Source organism: Cyclopterus lumpus, chromosome 17, assembly GCF_009769545.1.
Source record: "Cyclopterus lumpus isolate fCycLum1 chromosome 17, fCycLum1.pri, whole genome shotgun sequence".
Classification (NCBI taxonomy): Eukaryota; Metazoa; Chordata; class Actinopteri; order Perciformes; family Cyclopteridae; genus Cyclopterus; species Cyclopterus lumpus.
Genome location: NC_046982.1, coordinates 16,882,198 through 16,900,954, shown reverse-complemented (window position 1 = coordinate 16,900,954; position 18,757 = coordinate 16,882,198). Strand labels below are relative to the sequence as shown.

At 41.3% G+C, this 18,757-nt stretch overlaps 3 protein-coding genes across 6 annotated transcripts; all 3 read left to right on the top strand.

Annotated features, from left to right (window-relative positions):
• The first annotated feature begins 145 nt into the window (after window positions 1-145).
• LOC117746643 (mitochondrial fission factor homolog A-like) lies at window positions 146-5,705 on the top strand. 2 transcript variants are annotated; one of them, XM_034555911.1, is made up of 8 exons: window positions 146-289; window positions 1,136-1,354; window positions 1,534-1,712; window positions 2,217-2,308; window positions 2,440-2,610; window positions 3,450-3,525; window positions 3,770-3,932; window positions 5,610-5,705. In XM_034555911.1, the coding sequence occupies exons 2-7, from the start codon at window positions 1,141-1,143 to the stop codon at window positions 3,899-3,901; spliced, it is 864 nt and encodes a 287-aa protein (XP_034411802.1). In that variant the 5' UTR covers window positions 146-289; window positions 1,136-1,140; the 3' UTR covers window positions 3,902-3,932; window positions 5,610-5,705. The 2 variants fall into 2 exon arrangements, with proteins under 2 accessions (XP_034411802.1, XP_034411801.1); XM_034555910.1 differs by lacking the exon at window positions 5,610-5,705 and having other exon boundaries at window positions 3,770-5,609.
• Window positions 5,647-10,122, top strand: zgc:110269 (probable flap endonuclease 1 homolog). The gene is made up of 11 exons (XM_034555909.1): window positions 5,647-5,926; window positions 6,506-6,572; window positions 7,002-7,104; window positions 7,352-7,406; window positions 7,501-7,562; window positions 7,681-7,817; window positions 8,196-8,256; window positions 8,393-8,524; window positions 8,629-8,768; window positions 8,856-9,000; window positions 9,276-10,122. The coding sequence occupies exons 1-11, from the start codon at window positions 5,845-5,847 to the stop codon at window positions 9,330-9,332; spliced, it is 1,041 nt and encodes a 346-aa protein (XP_034411800.1). The 5' UTR covers window positions 5,647-5,844; the 3' UTR covers window positions 9,333-10,122.
• A 215-nt stretch (window positions 10,123-10,337) lies between these two features.
• On the top strand, window positions 10,338-18,649 carry agfg1b (ArfGAP with FG repeats 1b). Of its 3 annotated transcripts, XM_034556163.1 has the most exons (13): window positions 10,528-10,632; window positions 12,178-12,296; window positions 13,128-13,221; window positions 13,489-13,604; window positions 14,282-14,420; window positions 14,536-14,692; window positions 14,856-14,963; window positions 15,486-15,621; window positions 15,780-15,859; window positions 15,982-16,074; window positions 16,284-16,445; window positions 16,982-17,076; window positions 17,263-18,649. In XM_034556163.1, exons 3-13 carry the CDS (start codon window positions 13,168-13,170, stop codon window positions 17,317-17,319), a joined length of 1,197 nt encoding a protein of 398 aa, XP_034412054.1. In that variant the 5' UTR covers window positions 10,528-10,632; window positions 12,178-12,296; window positions 13,128-13,167; the 3' UTR covers window positions 17,320-18,649. The 3 variants fall into 3 exon arrangements, with proteins under 3 accessions (XP_034412053.1, XP_034412052.1, XP_034412054.1); XM_034556162.1 differs by lacking the exon at window positions 12,178-12,296 and having other exon boundaries at window positions 10,338-10,632; window positions 16,287-16,445; XM_034556161.1 differs by lacking the exon at window positions 12,178-12,296 and having other exon boundaries at window positions 10,338-10,632.
• Window positions 18,650-18,757: the final 108 nt, after the last annotated feature.

Sequence of the window (18,757 nt, the reverse complement as noted above, 5' to 3'; positions counted from 1 at the left end):
AACAATTCCTATAGAAACAACTAATTTGAGTGTTGCATTTGTGTACGCTTGTTTTTAGACCTGGGCGCTGCCTTTCGCTGCGGCTCCGCCAGACTGACTGTAGATTATAAACTCCGCCCCAGAGGGCACGCGGGGGATGGTTTCGTTGGCGGATGTTCACAAACACACCAGCTTGAAGCGGTGTGTTCGGTTCTGCTCGTCGTCCGGTCTGATTGACGCTGTTATTAATGCAGAACGTACCTGCATTTTGACACGTGACACTTTCAACCTCGGTGCTGGAACCATAACGGTAAGTGCGGTCGTCATAGAAACCAGGATATACCTGGTTCACCTGTTCCTGCGGACAGTCCGCGCGCTCCTTAGCCAAGATAACACGAGCTAGATATTAGCTACATGCTAGGTATGGCGTCTTCATTCAGTGACATTGGAGCCATGTGTCGACAACAGCTAGTTACAGCTCATGTCGTCTGTAATAATGTCAAGCAGCAGAATGTTGAATGTTATATCTAACGTGAGTTAAAATATGATTTGTTAGTTTGGGCTGATTCAGCCTTCCCTTCCACACGATTAGAGAGTAAAGTTGTGATGTAAGCTAGCTGTGACCGTTTAACCTAAATGATGTATAATTACTCGGATACAGACACATTTAACCTAAGTCGTCGCAGTAGACACACCTCTCTTATCGTTGGCGTTTGATTGAGTTGACACCTTGACTTCATCGTCTGTTGTGCTACATTTATTGTAATACTATTATGTGCACATTGAGTTTTCTTTTGTTTTGCTTCGTAATTATTTGTATTTTGTGTCTGCTCAGCGCTGTGGGGAAACGTACTAGTGGTGCTTGGTGAATACTAGTAAAGTTTGACTTGATGTTGATATTGCTTTCAACTATAATCAGACCATCAGATCACATTTCCACTGGCATGCACATTAGAGAGATGGCAAAGATCTAGGCCTCACAGATATGAGCTTGGATGTGATTATTGAACATTTGACTCTCCTGCCTCTGTGGTGCCATCACTGATGTGAAGCTTAAATCTTTACAGTCTAACTTGCACTCCAGTCTTACTTTTTTTTTTTTTGCTTGAGTATTTTTAAGAGTTGTTCAATTTCCTTCTATTTGATCTGTTTACAGTCCAGATGAGTGGGCCATTTGCCACCCCGTCTGCGGAGGTGGCTCAGATGAACCGCATCCATTTTGAGTTGGAGTACACAGAGGGAATCAGCCAGCGCATGCGGATCCCTGAGACCCTCAAGGTTGCCTCGGAGAACCAGACGGGGTCCATGTCACTTCAGCATCCCTTCCCCATACACACAACTCTGATGCAGGTGCCAGAAAGAATCATCATAGCAGGTGAGTACAAGAAGATTAAAAGGTGCATGGCAGAAAATACCCTGCACATACACAAAACTGTGCAAGGACATCTTAAATTGAGCATTACTAAGGGCAACACTGTTTAAAAGTTTTATTATCACCTCTTAAGACCAACCATTTTAATTGAACTGTCACTCTTCTCCTTACTTCTTTCACAGGTGATGATGGGGACCTTCAATTTTCTCGTCCACGAGACTTGGACCTAATTCAATCCGTCCCTCCCATGGACCTTCTGAGCATGAAGGCCCCGCCACGTATCCTCACTCTATCAGAGCAGCCACTGGACTCCCTTGAAACTGAACAAACTCCCACTTCACAGAGCAATCCCATCCATGCTGTAAGGGTCAAATCATGGTTTTCATTCTGTGTTTCTCATCACAATTAATTTAATTTACTGAACTTGACACTGATTATAATAGTGCCCCCTCTTATTACACCATCATGTGTATTATAAAATGATAGAACGGTAGCCGCCTGACACAATGTCATAAAACACGGCACTTTACATTTACAATAATACTTATGTGGTCTCAGTCATTAGTTACATCAGTAAGTTTGTTAATTTAAATATTGTAGCTGAAGTAACATCTTGAGTATTAATCAGATTAGGTTGTAAAAGATGTAAGGCTGTGAAGTTAGCGTGGGGAAGCGGATGATTTGAAGGTTATCTGGTGGGGAAAAAAAACAAAATAAAATTTCAAAGTGGAAATTCCCTGAAATCATGTAATGTCAATGTAAAGTAGCTCACTTTGAAAGGGAGCCAAACAATAAAATTAGCTTATAACCCTTTTAACTTTTTGTGTGAGCCCATCGTAGTGTAACATTTCTGTGTCATTCATAGGTCCACTTTCATGCTCGGTCTCGGCGGGAACGCAGTGCCAGTGAGAACATGTCTGGCCGCCATAGCGGTCATATTGTCAGAGGTGATATGAAGTAAGCATCTACAGCTGATATATTAATTTCAACACTGCTTAAATGCTGCTACTTTTTTCATTCTTAATTTGTTACCTGTAAAACAAAATTCTTATTTCTTTACCGTTTCTCCCCACTTACCTCTCTACCAGTGTAACCCCTTCCCCTTCTGCCCCCCCAGTCCGGTTGTGTCCCCCCCTCTGTTCCCCTGAGGATGCTAACATCAACCTGTTTACGGCTGTGGGGTTCCTGACTTATATCCAGTCAACAACACGCCGGGCATACCAGCAGGTCCTCGAAGTGCTGGATGACACACACCGCAGGTCATTTCGATTGTTTTTGTCCTTGTATTTCTCAGAAGTCACTCTACTCACAAAGTTTCTCAGAACAAACGGCTCTTCATGGTTGTATATTTCTAAGAAGACTCTTGATATAAGGACATTTTATAGAACAGAAGTATACTTTTGTCACAGCATTGTTACCTGTAGGAGACCTCCTCAAGGTGGAGGGCTGTAATGGAGGAGGAAGGTAAACAGGACAAAAAGTTCTTGATAAATTGCACATAGACATTTTGATGGGAGGATGTGATTCTGTTTGTCTGATCTAATTTTGACATATGTCTAAACAAAGTAACATTATAAACAAAGTTACATTTCAAGGCCATGTATACTATTTCACAGACTGTCAGTCATTCTCACACTGGGATGGTTGGAATTGTTGTTCCCTTAAATTTCTTCCATTGTCATTTATAGCTGCAGTACACCTTTTTAGCCACGTGAGGGAGCCTGAATCTTTGTATTGGTGTGATGATTGTAGTCTTCTAATAACATTGAATCTAATGTGAAAGACTAGTGTACATTGTTTGTTTTACTGATGAGGGGGGGCGGGGGGAAAGACTATTAACTTCACCTAAATGCAATTAGTCTCATTTATAAAGTATGTAAGAAGTCAGGAGCGTTAATTTATTCTACTCACGATTCATAGATAAGGTGTTTTGTGAATTGGTTTCTGTGGTTTGATTTTTTTTTTAAGTGGGTCCCCAGAAAAAACAGTTTGTGAAACACTGCTCTAGTGTAGGTACCTGAAGGTTTCAGTGGCATGAATAAGACACATATTTAAGTCATTGTTAATATTCTAATCTGAGATGTATTGATCTACACAGGACACACCTGGACCTGGCTCTGGATATAAACCCTGATGAGTCTGGCTTAGTGGACGCTTCCTCGCTACGACGACAGGTAATATACCTTGCACACCTACGTGACTAACGAAGTGATTCATGTGCTTCTCCTCTGCTCTGATTCTATATATCTGTTGATTTTGATGTAGTTCTTTCTTTGACAGCGTCTTGCATACCTTAAACTTAATCTTAAACCAGATAGTGGTAATCATATGTGTATATACTTTGGCAAATCTTAACCAGGCCCAGTACAAGTGGGTTTTTTTTAATGGAGAAAAAAAAAACTGTTTGTGGTCATTCAGATTGTGAAGTTGAACCGGCGTCTGCAGCTGCTTGAGGAAGAAAACAAAGAACGCGCCAAGCGAGAAGTGATCATGTATTCTGCTACAGTGGCATTCTGGCTAATTAACACCTGGATCTGGCTCCGTCGCTAAGATTTTGCAAGACTGAATCTCCCAAAACACTGTAAGCCAAAGCAATTCCTTGTTAATGGTACGACCACTAAAATACAGTATGAGACTTTACTACATCTAAAGGCCACCACGGGAAACTACCAGAACATTGGCAAATGTCCTCCACCACAGTCCTGTGTTTCTATTGCAAATGCTATATTGGGATTTCACTTAGAAATTTAAAACATAGCGCTGTCAAGATAAGATATCTGAGGCAGTAAAACGTAACCAAAGTTTTCAAAACCGATGATACACCTATGTTTGGACCTTTTACAAAATGTCCCATTGGCTAGGATTCACACCATCGCATCTAACTACAAGTTGGCTTTGGTCGGGTATAACAACACTAGAACTAGAGGGAAAGCTAAACTTAGCATACCTTACATTCAAAGATTCAACTATGGATTTATTTCCTGTATAAAGCGGCTAACAGGACAAAGCACAATGGCACTATAGCTGGATGTTTACACAGTGTCAGCAACTACTTTGTTGTGGTGAGCTACCCACTAGTTGCCATATTTGGCTAAAACTAGCTTCAACATAGGATGAAGTGACTGACTCACTGTCAAAGTTTCATTCTGAAGTTTCTCCGCCTCTCGAATACTGCAGTGATGTTCACTTATATCTAGGAAAACTAAATGTGGTACAGATAAAAAAAAAAAGAATATGTGGGCCAGTTTAAAGTAGCAAATGTGTGTCTCTTAATAATCTGCAAGAATTGCAAAACCTCAATTATGGTTGTTTGTGCAAAAACTACTGATTGCAACTATTAAATGCTTTATAAATGCACAGCAACAGCCAATGTTACAGTGACGCCTTCCATCAATCATCTTTGTGAGAGTAAACACAATTTGTAAAGGGGACTTTTTAGCTTTAGGAAAATAATCGTTGGAGGGGAAAACATGGATCTACTTAAGCGACACAAGCCCAGAGCTTCAGACCTTCAGTTTGAATTTGAGTTTGAGTTTCATCAGGTTTTGTCAAAGTAAGAAGACTTAGAGATTATCTAGAGATGCCATAATATTTACACTGAATGTCCTTTTGAGTTCTGCATCACACAGTACTTAAATACCCTGTTGTTGTGAATGTTGTCTGTTGTTTACCTCTTTGTGACTCGCATATAGATTATGTTATGAGCTTGACGAAGTGTCAACAAAAATACAAAGGCTACTAAGGGTATTATCTGTGCCATGATTATGTTTCCCCATACTGTTTCCAAAGTTTGAATTGTTTTTTTTTCTCCAGAGAATTTGAATGAGGTTTTTCACCAACCTAAAATTTACATTACATGTCATTTTATGTAATGTCATTACATTTATATGTAATGTTAATATCAGGTTAGTGAAAACCAAATTCACCTACGAGACTAAAAGCATTGACTATGTGGTTTTATTCATCATACAGTGTGATATAAATCTTAGGCCTGTTGTCTGTGTGATCATGTGTAATAGATGGCTACGTATATGTACATAACATATTGTTGTAATTATTTTTCAATAATGAAATTAGTATGTCTTTCATGGAGGTTTATTTATCACATGTAATGCTGAGAGGTCAACAAAAAGTTGCAGTAACCATTTATTTGTTGCGGTACCTATTACTTAAAGCTGGAGTTTAAAGTGAAGTATTTTGATTTCTTGTAATATAAAAATACATTCATTTTTTGTTAATAAATGACCATTTCCTCCAGAGCCCTGTTTCTGTCCAATGCTGACCCCTGCTGCTCATAGCTGGTGTGCAACCACACAGTGCAACTCCGGATGTCGTTAGAGAGAGAGAGAGAGAGAGAGATATTAAAGTAAATCAAAAGTCAACCTTTACTACCAAAGAGCCTCCACGAACGGCGATTAATTTGGCTCAAACGCAACCGGTTAAGTTGTTCCTTGTGTTCGACCGGAAGTCTTCATAACAGTCCTGGAAAAACAATGGGGATCACCAAACTGGCCGATCTGATCCGCCAAGACGCTCACGATGCGGTTTCTCACAAGGACATCAGTGACTACACGGGTAACAGCTGCTCTTCATCAGCCTCTCTGTATATATATGTTTGTGTGTGTGTGTGTGTGTGTGTGTGTGTATATAATACATCTCTATCAAGTGGGGAAGCTAGCAGATAACGTTAGCATGCAGTCACGTGACCGCAGCGAGCTCGACGTGAGCAAAATTTGACAGCCCAAAGCATTACCAAGGCATAAAGCTCAATCTGATTTAATTTAGCTACACACACACACACACAGATCTGCATTACTGCCAAAGCCTTAATACTGTTGTCGAAATATTTTTTTATAAAGACAGAAGCTATTGTACACACTTTAAATTCCTGGTGTTTAAATGAAGAACAGTAACATTGTTTGCATATTTAGAGTTAGTTATGTGAATGGATTGAATGAATACAAATGTTTTCGTTTAAAATAAAGTGCATTAAATGTGTTGTTCTTCGTAGAACCATTTTAAGCACCGTACTCTAATAATATTGTAAGTCAAATTGGACCTCTGGGTCAAAGTGGACATAATAGATGGGTCATTTATGACTACGTGAAGATGTATTAATACATGGTGCTGATGATGCTGTGTTACATCCCACAGGAAAAGTAATCGCACTGGATACGTCTGTTGTTATGAACCAGTTCCGTGCTGCGACACCGTCACTAAGGTGAGCTCCTGAATGACCTGTGAAAGTAGATCTTTTGTGACATGGACTTCCTCTTACTCAGACCAGCAAATCGTATATATTGATTCCCCATTTCCATCCCAGTTTATTGAGTATGAGAAACACTTTTTATGTAGCGAGGCAGTCCAATATAACAGCCCTGAAATTACTTTGCTTAAAATGTTCACACCACAGCTTTGGCCGTTTGTGTGTTGACTTAATTTGTGAATTTTGAGGCTGCACTTTGTGGTTGTATATGTATATTTTAATGTCTTTATCAATTAATTTGCAGATGAGCAAAAATATTAGAAATGCCTTTTATAAAATCATGCAATCCGACACAACCACAAACTAAACTGAATCAAAACCTCTCGACACAATCTCAACAACAATTACAATTGTGTGAAATGTCCTTTTATTTCTTCTCTGTAGCCCCCTGGCAGGTCTCTTCTTCCGCACACTCACCTTCCTGGAACACGATATAAAGCCAGTCTTTGTGTTTGACGGGAAGCCTCCAAAGGAAAAGACAGCTGTTGTAAGTGACACCTTTGAGACTGTCTTTGGGCTCAACATGCCCCTAAACGCATCTTCCTGGAGACGGACTAATCTGGATGCTACCCTCGTGCTCGTAATGGCCGTAGAACTGCTGTCCTTACATGCAATATCTAAAATGAGGAAGTGAATTCAATGGGCCAGTGCGATATGATACAGACTGCTAGCACCTGTTGTTTAACACAGATGACTCTCACCTATGCTGATCGAAGCTCCTGTTTTTCCTGCAGCTCGAGAAGCGAGCAGAGGCAGCTGGTTGGAGGTCAGCCAACCGCACAGGCATAGGTACACAAACACATTGTTGTAATTCTGGAGAAATATACACTGGGAAATTATTTGAACATCAGGTCTTCTAAAGTGAATCTTGTGCTCCATGCAGCATCATCTCAGACCAAAGATTGTCTCCACCTCCTGAAGCTTCTGGGTGTACCAGTCATCCAGGTACGACCTGCTGAATATATTTCTTCACATTTCTCTCACAGTCTCTGTCGTTGCTTCATTCACTGCATGCATTTTCATTTATATCTCCCTCTCTTTTTCTCCCGGTCTTGTGCTCCAGGCTCCAGGGGATGCCGAGGCTCTGTGCGCATGGCTGGTGAGAGAGGGCACTGTGGACGCCGTGGCATCAGAGGACATGGACACGCTGCCATTTGGAGGCAATATTCTAATTCGCCAGTTAAACGCCAAGAAGGACAGGTAAGAACTGTACAATTAATATTTTACTTTAAGGATTGTACTGCAGTTTTTAGATGTACTAGTGTTATCACACTCTTTATGGTGTTATTTATTAATTCAGTATTTTGTTTGTTGTGTTTTTTTTTTTATTTGATGGCAAACAAGTTTACCCTTTGGGTATTATTAAATATGTCTAAACGATTTATTGTAGCTTTTGACACAAGGGGATCTGAAGTTGCTAATCTGTGGTTATTGATGTATTGACATCACTTGAAGCTATGAAACCATTAGTCAGACATCACCCTGTCAGCCTCAACTAATGTTGATGTATCGATGCCATTACGAGGGATTTCCTCATGTCACTGATCTCATGTTGATTTATGCTCTTCTTTTTTACAGTGAGGTGGCTGAATATTCTTTAACCAAGCTGTTAGAGAAACTACAAATTAGTCACGAGGAGGTGAGACTGAAACCTTTAAAGATATCTTTGAAAGCACAGATTAGTAATAAATATTTTACAATTCATAATACCACTTTGCAGAAATACTACGAACAAGTTCTCAAACTTTCCTTCTTTTGCAATTTTCTTCCACCAGTTTGTTGACCTGTGCATTTTGTTGGGCTGTGACTACTGTGACAAGATACCCGGTCTGGGTCCAAAGAAAGCTCTGACATTGATCCAGAAGCACCGAACTATTGAGAATGTGGTTTTGCATATCAACAGAGAGGTACTACATGGACACCCAGTGTCTTTTGTCTTTCATTCTGTTTTCATTCTGCGTCGCAAACAAGTGTAAGACCCGATAAGACCCCAGTATCCGCTGCCTTTCAGACCCATCCTGTGCCACATTTCTGGAAGTACAAAGAAGCACGGAAGATATTCTTGGATGCACCGCAAACAGTAGCTCCTGAACTCACCTGGGCAGAGCCAGATGAAGAAGCCTTGGTTAGGCTCCTCTTTAAAGTCGTTAAGTACGTACTTTTTGCTTCAGCCCACTTCACATGCTTCTGTCTCTTTTAAAGACGGTAGTGACTGAATACCTGTAGATATTTTTTTAGGGAGGACCGGGTCCGTCGTCGAATGGAGAAGTTCCGTAAGACGCGGCAAAGTAAGCGGGAGGAGAGGGAAAATGAGAAGGCAACAGGAGGTAGCAGGCAGTCTCGCATGCAGGACTTCTTTAGAGTCACCAGAAAGAGGGAGCAGGTGAGCTCAACATAATAATCTCCTAGAAAAATATTTATTTTCATTTCAAGGTATTTTAAAGCCTATTCAATTTATTCAGAACATGATGAATTAGAGGGAAGCTATACTGATTCAATTGACTAAAAACTATTTAAAAGTATCTTTGAAATATTTGGATCATGATTTCTACTCTATTCAAGCAGTCAGTTATGGCCTGAAAAAAAATCACTATTCATTTTCAGTAGTTCCAAATGTGGTGTGTTGATTAGTCTGAATAGTTGTCCTTCTTCCTCTAGCCCGTGGCTGCTGCAGATCCTTTAAGCAGCAAAAGAAAGAGGCCAAAGTCAAAATAAGGCCGTCAACATCTCCCACTTGCTGCCTGCACCATTCCACCATCCAAGTTTGAAGATGTTCAGTTTGAATGCTTTCTTAGCTGTCTGTCTGTCCAAACATCTCAAACCATTAACAGAAAATCCTGTGATCTTGACATTTTCATTCCTGTGCTGATGAGAAAATCTTGCATCTTCAAGATCCATGTCAGTGACTAAATTCCACGTATTTCTTATTTGTATCTTCTGTAACACAAAAAAATTGGCAAACTTCAACAGTTTCAGAGGCTGCAGCTTTGCATTTTGAATCATGGTTTTGTATTGGAAGAAAACTGCTTTTCCGAGTGCCTTCTTGTCGCCGCATAATTTAAAGGAAGCGAAAACAGGCTTCTTTAAGTCTTTGTCTCTACATGGGGCTGATCTGGTCTTAGCAGCTGGGTCTGCAGTTTCCTGCAAAGCTACCAAGACAAGCAGAGCAGGCGGTGGGCGGCTATGAAAGAGAACAGTGTGATCACTGTCATGGAGTCCTTCCCCCCAAGCCAAAGCTGGAGAGAGGGGATGCCTCATCACCAGATATTCAATGAGCACCTGTTGTGAAAAGGGTGCCAAGGCAGAGACCAACAACTTGAATTTTAAAACATGAATTAAAGTGGTATCAAGTTAAAAAAAGAGACGGCAAGATGTTTAAAACCATGTGAAGAAAAGTTTGTATTTTGAAAATACGTGTAAATAATACAGTATACTGTTTGTTTTTTTTGTTTTTTTTTATATGCAATGCTGTTGGCCCGTTTTAATTAAAATACTGTTGAAGTGTATTTGTTTTGTCTGATGTTCTTGTATAAAAGTGGGGTTGTGGTTCTCAGAGCACCATTTCTCAATATTTTTTTCTGACGTATTTCCGAAGAGCAAGCGTCGCTTTTTATCCAATTACGAGGCATCATTCCGAACCAGCAGGTGGCGCTTGTGCTCGTAAAGCCGGTTTTCGTCTCACTTATATCCGTGTAGAAGAAGTATTTGTCAGTCGCCCAGTCTCCCCGGCTCGAAGGTGTCTGGCCGCCGCCGCCGCACCCGAATAGTCCGCCCTGAAGACCCCTTCCCTGTCCCAGGTCCTCTGACCACACGTCCTCCGCGGGGATACCAGACCGCTATTTTCGGCCATGGCGACGAACGCGAAGCGAAAGCAGGAGGAGACTCATTTGAAGATGCTCCGGGAGATGACGAGCCTGCCCGCGAATAGGAAATGCTTCGACTGCGACCAGCGCGGCCCGACCTATGTCAACATGACAGTGGGCTCCTTCGTCTGCACCACCTGCTCGGGCATCTTGTGAGTTTCTTTTTGTCCCGGAGTATCTTCTTTATTGTTCACGATGTCCACGGCAGGCGAGGACGAGACGCCGCTTCCGGTCCGGTTCGGTCCGGTCCACAACTGCCTTGGCGGTGCCGTTAGCTTCTTTTTTTAAGCTAGCGTTAAAGTCCGGTAACACCGGTTCTGCCCTCGGTCGTTGGGCTACACACCTGGGCCGTTGGTTCGGGTAACTTAGTGTCGTTAATGTGGCCTGTTTTATACCGCTACTTCAAAGTGATGAGACGTGATGTTGTACAAACACTTAGCGGTGCCAGGGACTTTATTGTCTGTGTGCTCGCCCGACGTAAAGCCCACATACCGAACAGTCAAATATTTGACCACCTTGTTTAAAACAGCACGTCATGGGGGAACCTCCTCTACTTGAACTTTAGCTGGATCTACTGGATCTCACACACACACACACGCACACGCACACGCACACGCACACGCACGCACGCACGCACGCACACACACACACACACACACACACACACACACACACACACACACACACACACACACACACACACACACACACACACACACACACACACACACACACACACACACACACACACACACACACACCTAGATAAGCAGGAGCAGGGTGCGTCTCAACATCGAAAGACCCAGGAGGGCACTGGGTCTTCTGATGAAACCACTTAACTCAGATAATTCTTTTTGAAATCTCATAACCAGGATTTAGGCAATGAACCCGATTAACTGCCCACTGCCATTTAGTCGCTCCAGGTTTAATGGTTTTGCTGTCACTATGCTACATGTGTTGCAGTGCATTGTTGCTGTTTATGTGCAGTATTTACCCGTTTAGTTGTGAGCTAGTTAGTTGTCTGTGTGTGTGTATTGTATTGGGAAAGAGTTTGCATACAATGTAAGAAACGTTTGAGCTAAAATGACACTGCTAAAACCAGCTAGTGTGTGTTATTACTTGCAGTTAGATGAGTCTTTGCCATTATCCATCATTACAATGTACAGCATGAGGATTAGTAGAATTTAAGTAAAGAAAAGGCAAATTGGTTAAATAACTAACTTTTGAATGCACGTGCAATGCTGGTATCAGTTTTAATACTTAAAATAATTGACCCCATTGGACTTTTTAATTATTTTGAACTCACAGTGGATTGATTGGGCAACACAAAGTGACACAAACTAAGTTAAGTACAAACACCATTTATTACACAAGTATTCTCCCTGTTGAAATCAGTATTGGTTGAGGCACTTTGGCAACAGTTTCAGCTTTGATTCTATGAGGATGGGCCTGTACATGCTTTGGACACTGACGTTTTCCTTTATTCTTCTTAAACTCTTAAAGCGCTGTCACATTGCCGTGCATAGCAATTTTAAAATCCTGTCAGATCTGGATGCTGACTTGGCCACACCAGGACATTAATATTGTTGGTTTTCAGCCATTCCTGTTATAGATTGCTTCAGGTCTTCCTCCAGTATGTGTCTTGAGTGTCAGACTTCATTTATTCTCAATCCCAACAAACCTTCCTTGGCCTGCAGCAGCATCCCCAGAACATGAAGCTGCCATCACAGGCCTTCATGGTGGTGGTGATGGTTGGATGTGTATTGGTGTCATCAGACCATAGAACCCACATCCCCTATGGCAAACACTAACCCAGGTGTGTAGTCATTTTTTCAACAGAGGTTTTATCTTTGCCAATCTGCCATAAAGCAGCAACTGGTGAAGCAACAGTTGTTGACTGCACCGTGTCTCCCATCTTCGCAATAAAGCTTATTCGGACCCTCATATGTTGAGAACTGCGGCAGTGTTGAGAGTCTACGGCTAAAGGCCCCTTTGGCGCAAACATGTGTTTTTGTGCTCTATAAACTGATTCCGTAATCTTGTGACAGATTTGTTTAAGGTCCTTCGTGTTCATGATTTAGTTTTTGTGAGAAAACTGACAATGTAGTTGTTGTACCTTCCAGCTACTTAAAGCGTATTTAACATTATGTCCCTTGATTTTAATTTAGCTCATTATGTGATCTCCTAAAACAGGTTGTAATTACATTCACTCAGCTTTTACTGAAACTAGCACTATAAATATGTATAGTTGTGATTCCATCTGTCACTAATGATAGGGATCACAATATCGGGCATTTGCAATTAGCATGATCTTTTCTTTTAAATTACAAATATTTCTGAATTAAGCTCTGCCTTTGTATTTTGGTGTTGTGGAAATCATATTCACATTTACATTCCTTTAAAAATGTCTAACGACCAGTAAATACCTACCGCTGATATTTAGTGGGTTTGCATTTTAGAAATGTCTGTTAAATGTTTATACTTGCACTTGTTTTCTAAATACTAAACATAAATAACTCATACAAGAAAACATATCAATACATCTGTGGTTGGGTTTTAGCTTCTCATCTCGTGTCACATGAACAGAACTGGAGCTGCATCCTGCGCCTCTTGTTCTTAAGCTAACATATGCCTCCTCCACCCACAGACGAGGACTGAACCCCCCACACAGAGTGAAGTCCATCTCTATGACCACATTCACGCATCAGGAAATTGAGTTTCTACAGAAACACAGCAATGAGGTACTGTGCACACGTTACAACAGAGGAATCCGCACCATATTTCAAGTCATTCCTGCTTTGATTCAGAAGATTCTTGGCATTTTTCTGAACCCTGCATAGTCAACTTTATTGGCTTTCCTCTCTCCCCACTTTTTCTCCTCCCATTTCTCGTCATCCCCTCCCCCTTCCCTTTACTTTCTCTCACCTCTCTCCCGGCTCTGCCACCACCCCCACCCCAATCCTCTCTTTACCTCCCACTCTCCTCATTCCTCTGCCCCCCCCCTGTAGGTCTGTAAACACATCTGGTTGGGCCTCTATGACGACAGGACATTAGTTGTTCCAGATTTCCGAGAACCTCAGAAAGTAAAAGAGTTCCTTCAGGAAAAATATGAAAAGAAAAGATGGTAAAATAAACGTAAAGATTTTTTGTTTGTTTGATATATATTGTTTTGAGTATACTCTGTTAAAGAATCACAAACCCCACATTCATGACAACATTATTTCAGATCTTTATCCATTGTATAAACGGTTAAATCGTGCAATACTTTATATGGTTGTTTCTTCTACTGTTTGTTTTTACCATGTAAAGTGCCTTGAGCACCTTGTAAAGCACTATACATACAAATATATTATCATTACTTATATGCATACAGCCTTATTTAATGTAGTTGGGAACTCAAAGGTAATAAATGCCAGAGTGAGTGCTAAAAAGTCAATTTCAAAAGATCTGCAGGTCGTTCAATACTGCTGGCAGTAGTGGCTGTGATGCAAACAAAGGGTGCTGAGTGGATTTGGTTAACCATATGTTTTAGTTTGATAGCATGCTCTTCATTGTCATGGACCTTCTTTTTCTACATGTTACTTTCTTATTTACTGCAGTTTTGGTGGAAAGAGAGCACATTTACTTTGTGAAGGAAGGTCCCATTTGATTGATATATTTTACCTTTATTCCAATCAGCTCAATCAATTGATTACCTCCCCATTTGTTGTACTCGCATAGTGCCCAGTTATAAAAGTTGCCTCTATTTTTTTGCTTTAAAAAAAATCTCTCCATCTGTGGTGTTATTTCGTGGATGCCTAGGTATGTCCCTCCAGACCAGACAAGAACAGTAGCAAGTGTCCAGGCCTCGGTGTCTGGCTCCTCAGCCAGCAGCACTGGTAGTACCCCAGAAGTCCAACACCTCAAGACCCTGCAGCTCAACAAGGCCCCATTGCGCCAGGTAACAGAGATGCACACTCAGGCTCTCTTTGTCCATTAGATGAGCATCAATAATGCATTTTGGAATTTGTTTGGAGAAAAGTTTTAAATCAAATTTCTTTCCGGGTACTGCGTAGTCACCAGGGCGCGGTCGTTCCCAGGCTCGTAGCGCTGCTCAGGAGAAGAAGTTTGACTTGCTCTCAGACCTGGGAGGAGACATCTTTGCTGCTCCATCTACTCAAACTTCCAGCTCCACAAACTTTGCCAACTTTGCACATTTTCCAAGCCAGTCAGGTAAGATAGCTTTCTCTCAAAAGTCCTATTTTAGTCACACACTCAATACAGATATGTATCACTGTTTAGCCTTTGGTTTGTCATCATCCCATGCATTGCTGTGCCATTGTGTTTATTTCTACATTCATTGTATGTGTTCATTTTTCCTTGTGTATGGCTGCAGCACTTCAGGGTAATTCAGATACCAACTTTGCCAACTTTGAGGCATTTGGGAACACTACAATTCCATCCCACCTGAGCACGTCCCCCCCCTCAAAGTCCTTTTCATCAGGTACCCCGCCCCTCCATTGTCTTTCCTCCACCCTATCCACACACACTCACCCTCATCTCAGTATTTTCTTTTTTCTTTCGCATGCTGCGTTCACGCCAAAAGTGACCACCACAGATGATGTTATGAACCCAGTATAAAGCAGAAATAGTGGTTATTTCTTCCATGGTGGATGGCGGAAATGATAACTGTTTCCACAGAGTAAAGCCCCGGAGATAAGCCACGCCCCCTCTAAGGCACGAATGATGCGAGTAAAGACACTTTTAGTGTGAACGCAGCATTACCCACTGTGTCCACTGGTCAAGCCTTTTCTGTCTTCAGCAATCCGATATAGATGCTTAGAGGATGTGATGGTCGTCACTACTGTTGACAACTTGATGGAAGCACATTTCTCTTGGATAAGATTTTTTATATTTATTTTTTCACTTAAATCTTAATTCTTAAAACATGCTTGTGATATTGTGTGTGTGTGTGCACACTTGATCTTTGAGTTTATTTTCCCATTTTCTCCTACATTTGTTAAAGGGGGAGGTGTGCCAATCCCATCAATGTCTCGTGCCGTCCCTGCCCAGTCTAACCATAGAGAGGATCGCTATGCTGCTCTGGCTGAGTTGGACAACAAGCTTAGCTCCTCTGTTACCTCAGGCAGCAATGTGCCAGGGTGAGAGATGGGCAGACACACACACACACACACACACACACACACACACATAGTAATATTGCTGTTACATTTTAATTTACCATTATTTGAATAAAAAGCCTGGCATGCATACTGTATGCAGTAAACGTATGTCAAAATATAAAATATTTACTTTACAGGAACTTATTTGGACCAGTGCTTGGTTCATCGCCAGCCCAGAATCCACCTGTGTTACCCAGCATGCAGCCTGGCTTTGGAGGTGGTTATAGTGATTAATACTACAGTGGTGTATGAGAGAATCAAAAAATATTTTCAGAGCTGTGCATTTTATATACGTAACTTGAAGACTCATTTAGCAAATTCCTCCTGCATTTCATCTAGCCGTCCCATCCACAAATCCCTTTGTTGCTGCAGCTGTTGCCCCGGAGATGGCCACCAACCCTTTCCAGGCCAATGGCAGAGCTCCAGCCGCAGGTGTGTGTGCATTTAAAGTTGAGTGTATTCAATATGCCACATTTTTTATTAGTTCATTTGTGTTACTTTGATGTAACCCAGTTACATTGCCAAGTAGCGTTGTGGTTTGCCAAAGAATGTAGGATTGACTCCTCCTTGTATGTGTGTGTGTGTGTGTTGTGTGTGTGTGTTTGTGCATTTGTGTACACACACATACTGCGTGTGTCTAGTAGCCTTGTTTGGCACTGGCTCTATGAGCATGCCCGCCGGCTTTGGGAATGCATCTTCCTACTGCCTCCCGACCAGTTTCAGCGGAAACTTCCAGCAGCAATTCCCTGGCCAGGCTCCCATCCCTTACTCTCAACCTGGGGTCTACCACCCTCAGTCCAATGGTTAGTGGCCTCCAACGTGCCTCCCTTTGTCCTCTTACCCTATTCCACCTGTGCAGTACCTGTCAGTGACTTAGGCCACATGCAGCATTTTCCTTGGCATGAATTGTATGTTGTTTTTATCTACATGATGGCCGTCTACATTGGGAATTGTGTTGCTGTTGCAAATTTAAAGTAAGACATGTCAGTGGCAGCTACTGCACAGTAATACAAGGTTGCATTTAGGGCGAAAAGCTTTCGGGTTCTGCTCTGTACAAAGCTGTGGACTAAAACCACAAGGAACCAATCTGACATACGGATCTATTCACACCTGAATGCAATCTGAAATGCTGGGCATAGCTCTTTTTTTCCTTTTTTTCTTACAATCTTTTTATTGTTTTAGTCCCTCATAATTTAGTTCTGTGTATCTTTTGACTCTTTACAGCCTGCTTTTTATGGCCTGTTGATATAATGGTTGCAATGAAATATTCTCATTACACATTGCTTAACTGCTGGAGGAGAAGCCTCAACCTGTAAATCCCTTTCTCTGTCACCCCTAGGCCCTGCATTCCCAGTCTACGGTCAGAACAAGTCGTCCATGACGCCCTTTGGGCAGCCCATGGCTGGCCCTGGCATGTCCAATAACCCATTCATGGTGAGCGTGCATTGCCTTTTGTTTCCCCAATGGTTTGGGTTAAAGAAGGAAATAAAGGATGTACTGTGTGGGGCTCTTTCAGTTTAAGAAAACAACTGTACTGATTGATTTTCACTGAAAACATAAAGATAATTGTTTCACAATGTTTTCTGTTTGTGTCTTAAATCTAATTCCCTCCAATTTCAGGCTGGAGCCCCAGGCGGGTCGTTCCCTTCAGGGGGTTCAACCAACCCATTCCTGTAGCACAACTCCCAGTCTTTGCCACCAGAGGGCAGCATGCAGCACATATTCAACGACTACGTTCTGTCATGCCAGGCAGTGCTTTTCTTTTTTTTTTAAACTTTTTTTTTTTTTTCATAAAAAAAGGTTTACAGCACTATGAAGGAATACAAAGGACTATATTGAAGACTATTATAAGGGAAATGTACTGTTTGGACTATACACAAAACATTATATGCTTTTTATTTTTTTGTTTATGACTGTAAGCTCTGTGCATATCATCATTTGTAATCACAATTAAGTATATGCTATGTATAACAAAGACTGAGTGAACAAGGGTGAGTATACACACCCCTTGTGGAAAAAATCCCACTACAAACTATCTACGTAGGTAAGGGAATAGACTCTGGTTGTAATCAAATCCATAATCTCTTGTTTGAAGCAACCATGATGATGCAGGTATTTCAGTCTCAAATGGGATTTATTTTTGTTATTTCAGCATACTTGTGCTTTTACTGGATCTAAGGTGCAACCATTTCCTTTATTAACTTACAAGTTGCCTATAACCCAAACCATGTATGGTTAAATTAGCGTAATATCCCAAGCAGGTGGATGGGATACAGCATTGATCCTGGACTATTAGACATATTATTGCCAATATCTGTGAAATTGCGGGGGAAAAAGTCTGTGCCTTTTCTAATTTGAAACCAGGGGCAGCTCTTTGAATATGTAGCCAGCATAGAGTTCAGATTTCTTTAGCCCACCACCTAAGGACAAGCATGTCTACCAGAGCACAAATGGAGGAAAGAGACAAGATGATGAGTACGTCTATGTCCTATAGATATTGGCAAATTGTTAAATATGCTTTAAGTGACCTCTTTTGCCTTCAGATAAACACTATTTTAGGAATATGGGAAAGACTGTTAACTGTTGTGGGTGTGACCCAAATTGGGTTGCATCAAAAGTGAAGTAGTTATTCACATGGTTGTGGTTGACGTGTCCTCTTGACAGGGTATGACAGGTTTACCAGACCCTGCACAGACAAATACATGTACAACACTTTAAACACAATATTTATGCTGGATAACCACCGCTCCACCTGGCTTGATCTTTATACGGTGCTGGAAGTATCAAAGAGTTCTAACTGATAAAAGAGATATCCGCACACTATGCAGAGTACACTTTATGAAGTATAAAGGGTCTCTTCAAACTAAATATTTATCATATGTTAGTTATGTTGTATTCACTACACTCCCTTAACAACTGTCTTCTTATTTGCTTTCTTATTAAAAAGCTTGCGGAGCGAAGAACAGGATGAGGAGAAATATGGATCTTCTTTCAGTTTGCTTTAAATTAAGGCAAGGAAAAAAGAACAGATTAATTTAGGGATCATTACATTACAGGATCAGCCTGGGACTGAACCCGTGTCTCATTTGTGCCACCAATGACTAACAATGAATTT

What these genes read in the sequence shown, in the direction of transcription:
- LOC117746643 (XM_034555911.1), top strand. Translation starts at nt 1,141, where the DNA reads ATGAGTGGGCCATTTGCCACCCCGTCTGCGGAGGTGGCTCAGATGAAC. An exon ending in ATTGTCAGAGGTGATATGAA is followed by an intron (nt 2,309 to 2,439) that starts GTAAGCATCTAC and finishes CCTCTCTACCAG; the next exon opens with TGTAACCCCTTCCCCTTCTG. An exon ending in CTGGATGACACACACCGCAG is followed by an intron (nt 2,611 to 3,449) that starts GTCATTTCGATT and finishes TGATCTACACAG; the next exon opens with GACACACCTGGACCTGGCTC.
- zgc:110269 (XM_034555909.1), top strand. Translation starts at nt 5,845, where the DNA reads ATGGGGATCACCAAACTGGCCGATCTGATCCGCCAAGACGCTCACGAT. An exon ending in TACAAATTAGTCACGAGGAG is followed by an intron (nt 8,257 to 8,392) that starts GTGAGACTGAAA and finishes TTCTTCCACCAG; the next exon opens with TTTGTTGACCTGTGCATTTT. An exon ending in TCACCAGAAAGAGGGAGCAG is followed by an intron (nt 9,001 to 9,275) that starts GTGAGCTCAACA and finishes TTCTTCCTCTAG; the next exon opens with CCCGTGGCTGCTGCAGATCC.
- agfg1b (XM_034556161.1), top strand. Translation starts at nt 10,466, where the DNA reads ATGGCGACGAACGCGAAGCGAAAGCAGGAGGAGACTCATTTGAAGATG. An exon ending in ACAAGGCCCCATTGCGCCAG is followed by an intron (nt 14,421 to 14,535) that starts GTAACAGAGATG and finishes GGTACTGCGTAG; the next exon opens with TCACCAGGGCGCGGTCGTTC. An exon ending in CTCAAAGTCCTTTTCATCAG is followed by an intron (nt 14,964 to 15,485) that starts GTACCCCGCCCC and finishes CATTTGTTAAAG; the next exon opens with GGGGAGGTGTGCCAATCCCA.